At 33.2% G+C, this 15269-nt stretch overlaps 1 protein-coding gene across 3 annotated transcripts; it reads right to left on the reverse strand.

The window, feature by feature from the left end:
- Window positions 1–1145: 1145 nt before the first annotated feature.
- LOC106339517 lies at window positions 1146–2576 on the reverse strand. Of its 3 annotated transcripts, none has more exons than XM_013778344.1 (5): window positions 2388–2576; window positions 2093–2284; window positions 1707–2001; window positions 1522–1622; window positions 1146–1435 (listed from the first exon to the last, which is right to left on the reverse strand). In XM_013778344.1, the coding sequence occupies exons 1-5, from the start codon at window positions 2466–2468 to the stop codon at window positions 1394–1396; spliced, it is 711 nt and encodes a 236-aa protein (XP_013633798.1). In that variant the 5' UTR covers window positions 2469–2576; the 3' UTR covers window positions 1146–1393. The 3 variants fall into 3 exon arrangements, with proteins under 3 accessions (XP_013633798.1, XP_013633799.1, XP_013633797.1); XM_013778345.1 differs by having other exon boundaries at window positions 1522–1625; window positions 1707–1971; window positions 2388–2575; XM_013778343.1 differs by having other exon boundaries at window positions 1522–1625; window positions 2388–2575.
- Window positions 2577–15269: the final 12693 nt, after the last annotated feature.

Consider the following 15269-nt stretch of genomic DNA (forward strand, 5'->3'; position numbering starts at 1 on the left):
AAAAAATTATTTAGATTTCTTATTTTAAGATGTATTTGTTCTAAGATTAAAAAATATATTTGATTTTAGTGTATAGACATTAATTGTTTTTTTTAATTTGATATTTATATTAATTTTATTATATTATTTGGTTTATATAATATATTCCATATAACTAAAATGTGGTTTTAGATATAATATTACTAAATCTCATTATAAATATATTAAGTGTTAAGAAAATATAAAGATAATTTCATTGTGAATTTAAAACAAACAATATAATAATAAGTTCTTACTTATATAAAATATATATGCATATAAATTATTAATTTATAATATTAATGGAACTACATATTTACATAAATTTTCTAAAAAATTATTATTTTATTATTTTATCGATTTTTGTCAAATTTTGAACCACCCCAGATTATAACCGGCGAAATTTATTAATTTATCAAAATTATTAATTTATCAAGTATTAATTTATTGATTTTTCAACTGTACGTAGTGCTCTTATAGGTAGCTCGATTGTGCACATACATCCTCATTAATACACAGTAGTGTTAGGAGTTATAACAGAATATAGGATTCATGGTTCTCAACCCAACTTACATCGCCATCATCTTTGGGCTGGCTGATGGCCGGGCAAAGGTGAGATATAAGAAGACTTCATCTTGTTTCTTTTATTTGATTGGAGATAATATCCATAACGGTATTGTTTCAACCACATGCATAATGATAATCTCCATAAAGGTATTAGAAGTGAAAAAAAATATATTTTTCTTCGAAATTAGTTTTGTTTAAAGTGGCAAATTGGCTCACATGTGTTATACAATTGTTATTTCTTACGAGAGGATCGACATGACAATTGCTGACGAAATTATGGATGCTAGGTGAGACATACCACCAACATCATATTCCTCAACTTTAAGATATTTTTCTTTGAATTTAAGAAGCACAAACTGTGAAAGTTGCATCGTCGGCACAAGTCTTAATATGAATTATTTATATAACTTTAGTCCATTTCAAATTCGGATCTTGACGGTAATGAAACGGTATCGTCAACTTGTCAAAATGTGGAATTTGGCTATAACTCAAAGTGATCGATCATAGTATATAAATATACTAATGGAAGTTCAAAGTTATAGACTATATTAGACTGGCACTAACAATAAACAATAACAAACTAATAAGTAACTTGATGCAAATAAAAGGTTCACATTACATATGAATCCACTCACATGCGCATATAAAATATTTATAGTTAGGGTTATATGATGAAGACACATGCAACTACTAATCATAGTAAGTTGACTTTTTTTTTTTAATTTTAGTTCCTCAAATTCTATAAACATAACAAAATTCTCCTTGCGTAACCAGCTTCAATGACCTTACCCAGCAACAGACTTGGAATTTAAGTGATCATATTGGCAGGATTTTTTCTGAGTGGAACAACCTATACACCAAGGTACAAGATAATACTTTTAGAACAATAAACTCGAACACATTCATGATCAAAAACTAACTGGTGTAAGAATTCACCTGATCAGTACTAGACGATTCACTTATCACTGTCTTCATCTTCTTGGAGCTTCCGTTTTGGCCTTTTGTTACTTCATTGATAAAGTTCTGGTCAGATACTTCTGCTGTGAAACATTAGCCAAACAGAAAACACTTTAGTATACAAATCTACAATAAATGTATGAAGAGAGAGAAATAACTAGGACCTTCTCCCACGCTGATTTGATCCCGGTCACGTGAATGAGAGCAGCCTTCTCGTAAGATCTGCTTGAGACTCGATGCTGAACCAGAGCTGCGTATGACTATGCCCTTTGAGCTAACAACTTGATTTTCAAGCTCGGAACTACCTTTATCTGTTAGGGACTTTGGTGAAGGCTTATAGTGCTTGATCCATGGACTCCTAAGAAACTCGTGAGAGCGACGACCGTGTCTTCCATTGAGACGATACTCAGGCTGCCTCACATTCATCTTCTGCCAGAAACCATCACGAAGAACCTTGAACTAATATCAAAATATAAGACAAGACTAAAATCCATTATCATTTCACAACATCGCACATGGAAAAAGACAGGGGAAAGTGTCCTATTCATACCTGTTCTTCAGAAGGTTTTCCACCATCACCGAACCTTCTCGATGGTCCGACAGTATCCTTGTTGTTTTTGGAGCCGAGCGCACCGAGGGAGTTGTACAGCTGATCAACGAAGGAAGCTTCCATTGATTTAAGATACAAACTATGCTTCTCATCGGTCCATTCTGTAGGCGTATCTTCATTCCCCGCAAAATACTGCAACAAGGAGATATCAATTATTCAGATCTGAAAAAGACGAAGATTCCGGCGAGGAAACAGACATGCAATAATAAAGAGAACACAGAAATATGAAATATACCATTGAAGAAGTCGTCTCTTCCCCTACAGAAGAAGAATCGTCGGAGCTTGGGCTATAGTTCTCTCTGTAGTCACCAACCATTTGCTACCTATCTATCTTGTTAAGACTAGAGAGAGAAAAATATCAGAAGAAAGGAGAGAAGGAGGAGGAGAAGGTGAAAAAGAAAGACGGAAAGACAAAAGAACAATACAGTTGTAGACACTTTTACACGTGGTAAGGTTGCCACGTCGTCGTCACCGGTCAATTTGGCGGACTGAAACCTCTTTAGATATTTTTTCAAACCAACAAATATCAAAGATATTTTCTTCTAGTCGAAAAATATCTTCCCACCGTCTTTATTTATTATTATTCCCTTCTTTTATTTAATTATTTTGGGTAAACCTTATGTTTCTAATCAATCTGCTCCCTTTTTCGTCGTATCTATCCAATGGGATTAGTTCCAACTCATTCCCACGTCCTCTCATAATAGCTTTTCTCATATTACCATTTCCTGGACGGCATTTTAGAAAGATTATTTAGTCATTCCCACTTTTCTAAAAAGTAATTTCATACTTTTGTAGAAATATGTTTTTTTATCTATATGAATAGTTCTGTCGACAGAAAAAAACTGTGCTAAATCATATATGTGTATTGTTATTATTCTATATTTTTAGATTTTTTTTTATCAGCTGACTCCCTAATCTTCTTCACTTAAAAAATACAATAGTATCATACTATTATTCAAAAACAGTTTATATGAAAACATTAATCACTAAGCTTACTGACATGGTTTATCCGGGATTTGCTTCTCTGAACCGTTTTTAATTACTTGTTTATCAATCTTGGTTTTTCTTAATCTACTCTCTGGTTATACTAATCAAACTTTGCTCGGTTTGTATCCTCTAATCTAGGTTTGGTCCATAACTATTGAATGGTCTCAAAATGTGTTATTTTAGACATTATTGTCTATACAAATGATGCATGTTATATGGTTTAAGCACAGATGATATGGTTTGTCCCACAAAATTACATAATATGTAATTCTAATTTCAAAGTTAAATGTTTTAATATTTATTACATAATATGTAATTTCAATTTTAAAGTTATATGTTCCAAGAATTATGGATTATGTTTTGTGTATGTTGAAGTTTAGGATTTAGAGTTTAGGGATTCGTATTCCATATAGTTAGACATCATTTTTTAGTGTATATCATTAATGTTATTTCGTTTAGGTGTTTGGTTGATTGATAACCATGTATAATTTGAAACTCCGTTTTGATATTGTTCCCAATTATCACCTTCCTAAATCTTTCCCAATAGAGAATACACCAAATATGGAATACTAGACACGAATATTCCTATAATATATTTGAAATTTTTATTAAATATTATTTTAAAATTATTAATTTATTCTTCTAGAGGAAGTTTCACCATCTAAACATTTCATATATAGTGAATCGACGTCTCTTCCTAATAGAGTACATTTTTTAAAAAAAATTGCCATCTATATATGCATTTGTGATAATTAATCGAGATCCCTTTCTAATTACTCTCTGTTTTTTTAATGTTCTTCATTCATGTACTACTAATTCATATATAACATAGATGAATCTTCACTACGCTGAATACCAAACGAGTGAGAAGGCAATGGATAATAAAGTGAGTTATCTAGTCATCTACACTATTTTCCTTAATATTGATCTATCATTATTCTATCGATTGTTTTATATGTATATGTTTGATCTATATTGATTGCCAAACATATCAACTAATTTTCTCGAATATGTCATACATATGAATCTTGAATACTCTGAATACCAAACAATTTAGAAGTCAACTGATAATGAAGTGAATACTCTTGCCATTTACTATATTTCCCTTTAATATTGATCTAATTCCCTCGATTATTGTGTATTCTATCATTCCTACACTAATGATTCATTGCTAATGCAGATTAAACTTGATTACGCTGGATACAAAATGAGTGAGAAGACAACGGATAATAAAGTTAGTACTCTAACCTTCTAATGAATTTCCCTTAATATGGATCTATCATCATTCTATCGATTGTCATATTTGTACATATTTAAATTTACCTATTTTATTAATTTCAAATTTGTATAAAAAAATTGTATATTAATATATTTCGGATCTAATGCAAAAGAATGTAAAATACTATGAGGAGCAAGCAAATATTAAGCTAACTGGTCATCAAGCAAATATTTACCAAATGAGTAAGAATGAAATGATTTAGGATGTGAGAAAGAAAGTTTGTGACAAAATTAATGGAGAAACATTTGAAAACTTACCCGAAGATTGCGAAAGTGTAAGATTCTTGCATCTCTACAAATAGTGTACTAGGATTTCATATGTGACAATTTATTATTTTCATGTATCGTTCCAGTAATATTCTTCCAGTTCTTATTTTTATTTATCATAAAAAGTTACTTGTCGAAGATGGTGTGTATTTGGATTACGTTTACTAATAAATCATTCATACAAGACCATCCAATTGTAATCTCCATTGATCATTTATATTATTTGTGTAAAATATTTCTCAACTCAAAGTAGAACAATGCAACACAACTAGTGTATTATGTTTAAGGGTTAGTTCAATGTAAGGTACAATACAACTTTTTTACAAATTTTGATTGAGTTAGCCACTTATATTTTGATACCATTTTCACATTCACAACTTATGACACAATATTATCTCACACATACAAAATTTGTAATCAACCAGTAAAAGTAGCTTTCTATTAAAATTGTTAATCATACTATAAACGTTGCTTTCTGATCTAACAAACAGTATAATCATATAGTTTAATTTTAGTGTTGTATATATTTTTCAAAAAACATTTTTAATAAAAATAATTCTCACTGTAAAAGGGAATATTGACTTTCTATATGAATTTAAAAATGTTCCGAACCTATAAAATTAGTTTCCAAAATAAATTGATATTGTTTCTACAAACGACTAATATTCTCTCACACATAAAGAATTAAATTCTAGCAATAAATATTGAAATCCCAATTATCTCTCGGATATACCCCAATTTTATCATATACGCTTTGTCAAAGTATGTTGAACCTCTTTTAATTGTATCTTCTAATGTAAGCTTTTACCTCTGATAACTGCCATATCTATCTATCTATATATATAAAGAAGAGTTTCCTTCACTCCTAGGCCATCCACATCAGATTCCATGTCACTAATTCGGAGTCTGTGGTGACGACACGTGTCACGGTCAATCAAAAGTCAATTTTTCTTTAATTCTTGAGTTTAATGGGTTTTATGTGTTTACTACGGTCCAAATACATCTTCACTAAAAAACTGTATACGAAACTTAGGGAAAATGGATGTTGAGCAACAATTTTCGTTCAGCCAACTGTCAATAGAAATCCAATCGGTGACAAACGATTCTGATCAATGTCAGTTGGAAGCTGAATAGTCTTCTTTAATCTGGCGCCGCTACAGAAATTAACTTGATTCATGCATCTTCATTAACATTCACATTAATACATACTCTCTACTTTTCACACAATCTCACATTCAATGAATCCCTTCATTCATTCCTTTGTGTTAATCGTCCATTATAAATATGAAGGTTTTCTTCCAACAAAATCATCAGTTCATTTCTCTTAATAAACAACACAAAAAGGTGATGAAAAAAGATTTGTTAAGCCCATGGTTGTACTTAACGGATTGTGACAGAAAAGTGATAAAAAACAGAAAAAATGAGATGAGAAACAGGATAAACAGAGAAGAAGAGAAAAGAAGAAGACGATAGAAAAGGAGAGATGACTTTTTTTAGTGAACATTTTCTTTAAAAGATCTATTTATCTTTAGCTCATAATAATTTCCAACATCTTGGTGTTGATTTTTCATTACTGTGGCTCCTTAAAAGGTTGTTGGCCCTCATCTCAAGGATACAACAGTTAGTGCAGACACTTATGGATATAGAATCATGTGTGAGTATGCATGATTGTGATTTGTTAGTATATTTCAATTACATCTTTTCCATACCGACTACTGGACTATTAATTCTATTTAACTTGGCTGCTTCTGTGTCTCCAAAATTGGCTGAGTTTTGATATATACATAAAATGCATTTTTCTTATTATACTTCTAAGTTTGAGTCTCCATATATCACAAAATGAGAACGGTGGACGAATGAGCTGAGTGTGGAATACTAAACATGTTCTTACATGAAATTGAAGCGTTGTAGTTTTGTCCAAACACTAACTTATGCCTTATTTAGAACACTCATTTCCCATAACATATATATTCTCTTCTCGACAAAAAGCACCTGCTAACCTAATAAAAAAACAATCACAGCGTTGACACATTTGAAAGAAAATTCGTCCAACTGCACCTCCTATTCCGGAAAAAACAACTAGAACTAATACGATATGAAAAAAAATAGTTTCAAATATATATATATATATAAGAAAATAATGTTTCATTTGACATCAACCTAAAATAATAATTTAGCACATAATTAATAATATAATATCAATGACATAAATTTTAAAATATTCATAAGAAAAAATATAATCTAAGATTTTTATATTAAAAATTATTTTACTTATTATCAAAATTATCATAATTACAGTAGAATAAACAAAGAAAATATGTAAAACTATTATGTATTCATGAACATTTTAATATTAAGATGATCATGATCTATAAAAAGAATAACAAAACATACACAATAAAAGTTAATATCACCTTAAATTTTAAGTAAGCTAAACATTTTGAAATACTCTTTAACTGATATATTTATGTATTTTTAGTTACTAACACGCCCGTAGCGTGAATAGAGAGAGAGAAAAAAAAATTATGCTAATAGTAAAAATTAGTTTACTATTAGTTTTTTGGTTAATTTTAAATTAATAAAATATTATATCTCATATACATCTCTTGCAAGTGTAAACATAAAACACAAACCACAAATCATATAAAAAATAATAATCTTGATTACAAGTAACGTATATCCCGCCCGTAGGGCGGGCCGGCCCTAATATACTAAATAAATATCTCTTCATTAATCAAATCAATCCTTAAACGTCTGTCGGTATACTATTCTTGCTTTATATTATTAAATTTTTTTTCAAAGATTGCCACTCTTTTTTTACTCGTTTGTGTTTCTATAATATTTTCAATCTGTTGATAGTATTTGTTTGAAATATTGCTCTTGCAGATGAATCATAACAACTTCTAAGGCCAAACAATTGAAAGGAAATGGACTATGAATTATTTAATATTTCAGATGCAAAAATGCCCAACAAGTTTGACGAAAAGAATTTTTGGATTTAGCAACAAGAGATGCCACTTTATTTATCTCATTTAAAGTTGGATAAGTACCTTTCTGAGGATAGACAAGTTAATCCTGTTGGTGACACTGGTGTCGTCGTACTTGCAATTGAAGAGGCGTGGATCCACGGTGATTATATGTGTAAAAGAGTGATATTAGGCCGATTATCGACCTCTTTTATGCATTATATTCTCAGGAAAAAACTTCTAAGGCGTTATGGTTATCTTTGGGGAAGAATCACAAAAGCAGATGTGATGATGCGTCAACATTTTGCCACAGAAAAATTCTTACACTTCCAAATTGTGGACTCTAAACCTATTGTTTAACAAATTGAGATATTTCACTCAATATGTTGCGATTTGACTTCTGAAGGTATTTCGCTTGGCAATACTTTTATTGTAAATTGTTTGATCGAGAAGCTTCATGCAAGTTGGGTTAATTTCATGACTTATTTACGTCGTATTCGAGGAAGGATAATGTCTTTAGAAGATATACTCATCAGGATAAAGTTTGAAGATCTAAACAAGAACCTCATGGAAAATCAATCGTTTTCCATTCAACATGGGAAGTTAAAAGTCAACACGAACACACAGTTCAAAAAAACGGGTGCTACTGATAAGAACTCGAAAAGAATTTGTAAGAAATATGGAAAACACTACTATGTTTAACACTATTTAAATTTCTATTATGTGGTTCCAGTTTGTTACTATTCCTTTATATTGCCAATTAATATTTTACTATTTAATAAAAATTTCCTTATTTACTTTTTATTTGAAATTATAGTTTGATATTGACAAAACATCTTTATTTACTTTATATTTGAAATTATAGTTTGATATTGATAAAACAGAAGCGAATCAATAACATCAATCATACCAAAAAAGTATTAAGACCGACACGAAATGTTTGTTGACCCTTTAAATTGTTTTAAGCAACATCAATAAAGAGTAAACGAGCAAACAGTGTTATTTTTTATATGTGAACTTCATTATATATATATATATATATATATATATATATATATATATATATGTTGTGTAGTCATATTGACTGTAAATTTTCATAACTTCTTTGTTTTATATTCTTCTTGAGACACTTTTGTTTTAGGCCATCTCCAACCCACTCAATATTTTACTCCGAAATGGAGTGGAGAAAGGAGTGATGAAAAAAAAACTTTACTCTATTCTTGAAGTACAACATTTTGTTTTTGTTCATTATTCCATTTTACACTCCATTTTGGAGTAAAATATGAAGTGTAGTTGGAGATGTTCTTAGAAAGCTAAGTATGATGTTAAGTTGTTATATCATAACCTGTGAATTTTTAAAATGATTTTAATGTTGATGTTTAAATTATACTTGAAGTTATTACATTCATCTATATGAATAATTGGCTGTTATTCATGTACCCCTACAAATTTGATTTTTACAGTTTCATATTTTATTTTTCATAATGTATTTGTAAAATTTGAATTCAGGGGAGAGGGTTACCATAGTATAGTTATAAAGTGTCTTAATAGATTTATAACTTGTAATGGAGAATATATTTTTTATTCTAAACATTTATTGTTTGTTTTTATGTGAATCATAAACAATGGAAAGTTACCATTTTTGTCATTTACTGAAAAATTACGAATATTCATAGAAATATATATAGAGACTTTCGATGCAATGGGTATGCATACATTCCTTTTATACCCTTATATCCTTAATGTTTTACCTCCCTTTAATTTAATGGAACAATATATGTTCATAAACAATTTGCATCAATGGAGAATCATTGTCAAGGTTTTGAAAAAGTGGTACGTCGATGATTGGCAACTTAAGAAAGAAATGAAATTTATTCTATCCGATGAAATGGTTAATTGTTCAAAAATACGTTACTGGATCATTTATAAATACTAATAATTTTTTTTTATTTCTAGGGTTACAAAATTGTTGCATCCGTCTCTAATATTTACTTGTCTTACTTTGAGAGGGTTTTAGAAGAGTCAAAATGGATTGAACTCTCAAGTTTTATTGTTAACAATGATCAGTCAAGTGTCGCAAATTTTTGGTTGACAAAGACAACAGCTCAATATCTTTCTAAACGGCAAGACCAAAGTTGAAACCACTGATCCATACTCTGAAAGTTATTTTATGAACTTCACATCATTTGACGATGTTATCAATGGAAACTTTGATAACATTTGCTCTGTAGGCAATCCAGTATACACGTTTGCTCTGTAGATAATCTTAGCCGCAACCCTTAAATCCATCAGCTGAGTAATCAATAGCCTTGTTTTTTTATTACCCTTCTGGAGGATCAACATTCCTGAGGACCATAACTGGGAAACCAACTTTCAGGCGAAGTCTATGATTTGGAAATCCAGACACTTTAATGTTGGTTAGAAAATCTGAGCCAAGTGCTTCATCATTCACTACTTATGTATCACTAGGATCAATACTATATACACTTAGATAAATCATTTCCTCACCTAAAAAAAAAATAAAACATAGTCAATGTTTATAACAAACGAATCTTCTTCTGAAATCAATCACAAAAAGGTGATAATATAAATTACCATCAAGCTTATCCAACATGTAATCACTGATCATGTTAACATCCTCATTGGTTGGACACAAAATAGCTCTATCTTGTTATGGCTGATTTATGCATACTCTACGGCTGAGTTATGCATGCGTTACGGCTGAGTTATAATCAAATTATGGTTGAGTTATGCATATGTTATAGCTGAGTTATGGTTACAATACGGCTTTGTTATAATCAAATGCTGAGTTATGGTTACAATACGGCTTTGTTATAACCAAGTCGACCAAAAAAACTTCTAGCAGCTCAAGATTCATCATCCAAACTTAAATAGAATTTAGAAACCAAAAGAGAAACTAAAAAGACGAGTCTATAGATTAGGAATCAAGAGACAAATCAGTCGCATAAACAACATAGATCTAAAAACTCAAAAATCTGAGACAGATCTATTGCAGTGGTTGTCTTCTTCGATCGTGGTCGGTTATAGAAGAAGCTTTCTCTCCTCCAGTGTCTTGTAAGGTGATCCGACATCCTGCTGCTCCCTCTCTCATCGGATTCGTCGTTTTGCAGAAGAAGAAAGAGTTAAAGAGAGAGAGAGAGAGATGAAGAGGCTAAGTCCCGTCAATTGTAAGAAAATTAGAGAATGATTTTTGGCCTTTAGATTTGATTTAATCAATGACCATAAATTGTGATCCTTGAAAAAGAAAGATTAACCAATAAGAAAAAAAGGTGAGGATAAACAAAAAGATAATTTTCAACCCTTGGATTAAAATCAATCTACGGTCATGAAAAAGCAATATAAATTATAATTTTAGTTTTTTCAATTTCTTTTAAAAATTACTTAAATTTAAAGAATGTAGGTGTTGGGGTAAAAATCGGTTACGACGGAATCAACGTCAGAAATTTCCCGGGAAATGTCAACTTTGAAAAAGAGAGATAATGTTTTTTTTTTAAAAAAGAAGAAGAGCAGAAAAACCTAAATCGAGTTTCATATCAATTCCGAAAAGGATTCATACGATAAGTCCTCGAGAAAGGTTACTCTAGGCCTCGGAAAAATGAATCCCAAACAACGAAACAACTATAAAGCTCTATCGCCCAACTCGCCCGTTTGGGATCAGATCGAACTTGCTCTTGTTTCATCTCGATCGTAGTCACCATTGGAACTTTACGATTTAAGAACCGCAAGAACTCGTTATCTCGTATGATATTCGAATTGATTATATGAAACGGAAATGGTTATGATGCACCTCAGTACATGGATCAGAATGTTCAGATCAGTTCAACCGAGGTTCACCAATCCGATCGTACCGATCAGACTGGCCGAGCCGTGTATCGATTCGACCAGCGATCGTCCGGAAAGGAGCTAAGGCTGGAACCACGTCCAGATGACCGAACTGACCAAACCACAGACCGTCTTCCCCGACAAGCTCGCCAAGCTAAGACTGATGGTCGAGCCAGAATTAACTTTGAACGAGAGGAATCCGATTCAGACAGTAGCTTCTCTCTCTCTTGGCCCGCTTGGCTCGTACCGGGGACCGTACCGATGATCTTGCCTCCTTGTTCGAACCAATGATGGACTTTCCTCTTGCACATTTCTCTAAGGCAAGGATCCTTAAGCTGTCTGAAGACTTGGGCCACGCTGGAACACTACTTGGCCGATCCGACGTCCGGCCCGCACTGACTGTTGCATCCTAGTCCTTACCGCCAAGGAACCAGTTGGTTCGGTTGAACCTGGACAGTAGCCAAAGGGACATCTTGACTAGTCTTCAACAGAATCCGCACCTTTGACTCATTTATCAATTCTAGTCAAAATTTATATTTCCTATGTATTGTTTTCTTCATTTTCATTAAGTATCTTTGACTACAAAACTCTATAAGTATGGAACTCCATTTCATGAATAGACATCGAATTTCCTTTTATCTTTTTGAGTCTTTACACTTTGTTCTTCGATTAGAACATCTCTTTTTTCATGGTGTGGTTAGCTCAAAGCAAACTTCTCTTTCCCGTTGGACTTGTGCGTCATATCAAGCAGCGGATCGAGATCGCCCTTTTGTTGGACCGGTGCGTCCCATCCGGCAATAGATTGGCTCGGGAATATCGAAGGCCATTCCGCAACCTTCGTGCGACCCTTCATTCCATCCAGTTCTCCATTGGAGTTCATATTAAACCCTTACCAGTCGACTGATCCTTTCCTAGGACGTATCAGGTTAACTAAACACCTTGAACTGCCTCCACTATATGAGAAAGTCGAACTTTCTTCGGAATCAACTTCGTTTCAGAAGCGCTCTTTCAATAAATCGTAAAAAGCTTAAGTCGGAAAATGGCCCAAAAGGTTCCAAAACGTGGCTAAAAGCCCACTCACGATTTTATACGAAATCAAGCCCAATCGTTATGACGGTTTATCTTTTATTATGCAGAAGAAGATAAATGTCAAGTTCGAAGGATAAATGTGAAGTTTCCAAAGATAAACACAAAGATCGAAGGAAAATGGAATATTTCCGAGAAGCGATAAACTCAACCGAAGGCAGAAAGGGAAAGAGCAAACCGCCGCTAGGAGGAGTATATAAGGACGTCGAGGTTGAAGAGGCAAGGAAACAATTCTTTTTACTCTTAGAACTCTTTGCACTTAGAAACTTTAGGCATTATTCTCGAAATGTTATGTTTCTATGACTGGCACTCGATTACAAGACGAATTTGCAAAGGCGGTTCGATCTCTTATTCTACTCTGTCAATCGAACTACGTTCGGCTTGATCCTCGAAAGGGGTACGTAGGCAGCCTTTCATAAGGTTCAGTCCGAAATCTATCAAAACCTTTTTCGTATCTTTTTCGTCTTCTGTTTTCGAGCTGCGACTCAACTAGGTTTAACGATTTAGGTTGCTAGAACTAGGTAATTCGCTGACAACTCTTGTTGCCGAAGCTTTCATAATCTCTTGTAATGATCGCAACGCTCTTACGCGGATTCGAAATAAGATCCACCTTTTCTATAAATTCATTTTCTTATCTTTTCATATTTTCCGCATTTATTTGGTCACATGTCGTTGGCTCTCGCAGAGAATCCGAGACCTCAAGGAAAGTCAGGGTTTCTTGACTTTCCTCCGATTACGGAAATCGACTGTGCGAATTTCGGTTTCTACAGTTTGGCGCTAGAAGGAGGCGGGGGGTTACGGATTACCCTTACTAATGGCCACAAAACGCTTGATCAAAACGATATCTGGAAATATGAAATACAAATTCGCAGCACTAACTGCTCCTATGCCCAACGCTTACGCAAACGCCGTAGTTCTCAACAAAATCGAAAACCTAGTCGCGACTTTTCGCCACGAGAAGAGCACCGAAATGAGTTCGCGATTTTTCTGCCTAAACAGAAAGGGCAACGATAAATTTTATCAAACCCCGTAAGATTCGGCTAATTACCGAGCTAAAGAAGTCTCAACCCATAAGGGTTTTACCAAAAGACATTTTTCGAAAATTTTTCGGAAAAATAAAACTTGCTCTCCCCAAAACCGCGGAAAACCCTAGGTTAATCGCGGAAAAAGGAAGCACAACAAATCAGGTACATAACTCACCGCTGTACTTCTTCCGAGTATCTTTAAGAAAAACCCTAGATTACTCGTGGAAAATGGAAACACAACAAATCGGGTACACGATTCACCGATGTACTTCTTCCAAATAACTTTCAGATGAAGCCTAGACTACTCCCGGAAATTGAAGCACAGCAAATCGGGTTGTCAATCCCCCACGGCTGTACTTCTTCCGATCATCTTGCAGAGAAACAAAGTTGAATTCTATAAAATCTCTCAAAAAATAAAACGGCTGACGAAGACTAAACTAAGCAAAACGAGAGATCGTATCCCTCACTGCGAAAACGTTTTCTGAAACCTAAGATTTCGTAAGAATTCAAGTATCACTTCTATAGTAACAAATTCCGCGAGTTGTCGATGTTTGTCACCTAACTTTTACTTCGGAAAAAACTACTCCGAACTTCCACGGATCAATCCCACAGATAAGAGATAAACTTCTGATTAAGTTTGGTCGCAATAACCTCGTCACGGCTCTCATACATCCAAAAATGTAAAACATCTTTACGGAACAAATCTCGTAAAAATTATGCTCGACAACATCATGCGAAATAACCTTTGTAAAATTAAGCACGGCAACATTTTACGAAACAACTTTCGTAAAATGAAAATCCATAACATTTTGCGGAATAACTTCTTTTAAATTAAACTCGATATTATTTTTCGGAAAAACTTTCGTAAAACTAAAGTTGGCAACAGTTTACAAAACAGCTTTCGTAAAATTAAAATCGACATTATTTTACGAGACATTATTCGTAGAGTTAAACATGGTTGTATTTTATGATACAATTTTCGTAGAATAAGTTTGACAATTTTTACGAAATGACTCTCGTAAATAAAACTCAAAACTATTCGACAACCTTCGAAAATCTAACGACGATCGTAGAAAAAGACTCTCGGATATGGAAAGAGATGGAGCGAAATCCAAAAATCAAAATCCGGCCATCCGTCCTCTCCACGGTCTCACCATCCTTCCTCTCCTGCCTTGATCTATCCCAAAAACCTCATCACCCGGCGAGTCTTCCTGATCATCCTCGGCATCTCTTGATCGTCACTGGCTATTCCTAAACGCTAAAAAGTTTTCGAAGATATGCTTATTCATTTTCGTAAATCCAATGATACTAAGACTGAAACGTGGCTCACGAAAACCGCAAGATTGGCATCAGCCTAAATGCAGCCAGGAAAGCAGAAAAATCCAGGAAGAATCAATATTCTTGCTATTCGAAATGGGCAGACAGACACGAAAAGAGTAAGGGCAAATGAGCAAGCAAAACGGAGAAGAGGCAAACCCGGATCTTCGAGAGAACTAAGGTATGTCCGAATTGAAATTTTTGAAATCAGACTTGGAATTTTCGTAGGAAATTATTAGGAAATAAAAACGCTTTTGAGACCGCCATAGAACTTTAGAGAACTTAAAACCTAGGTGGATAGTCTAGCGAACTAAGTCTTAGGCGATTTTTCCTATCTCGATATATTGT

This window comes from Brassica oleracea, chromosome C4 (genome assembly GCF_000695525.1).
Source record: "Brassica oleracea var. oleracea cultivar TO1000 chromosome C4, BOL, whole genome shotgun sequence".
NCBI classification, from domain to species: domain Eukaryota; kingdom Viridiplantae; phylum Streptophyta; class Magnoliopsida; order Brassicales; family Brassicaceae; genus Brassica; species Brassica oleracea.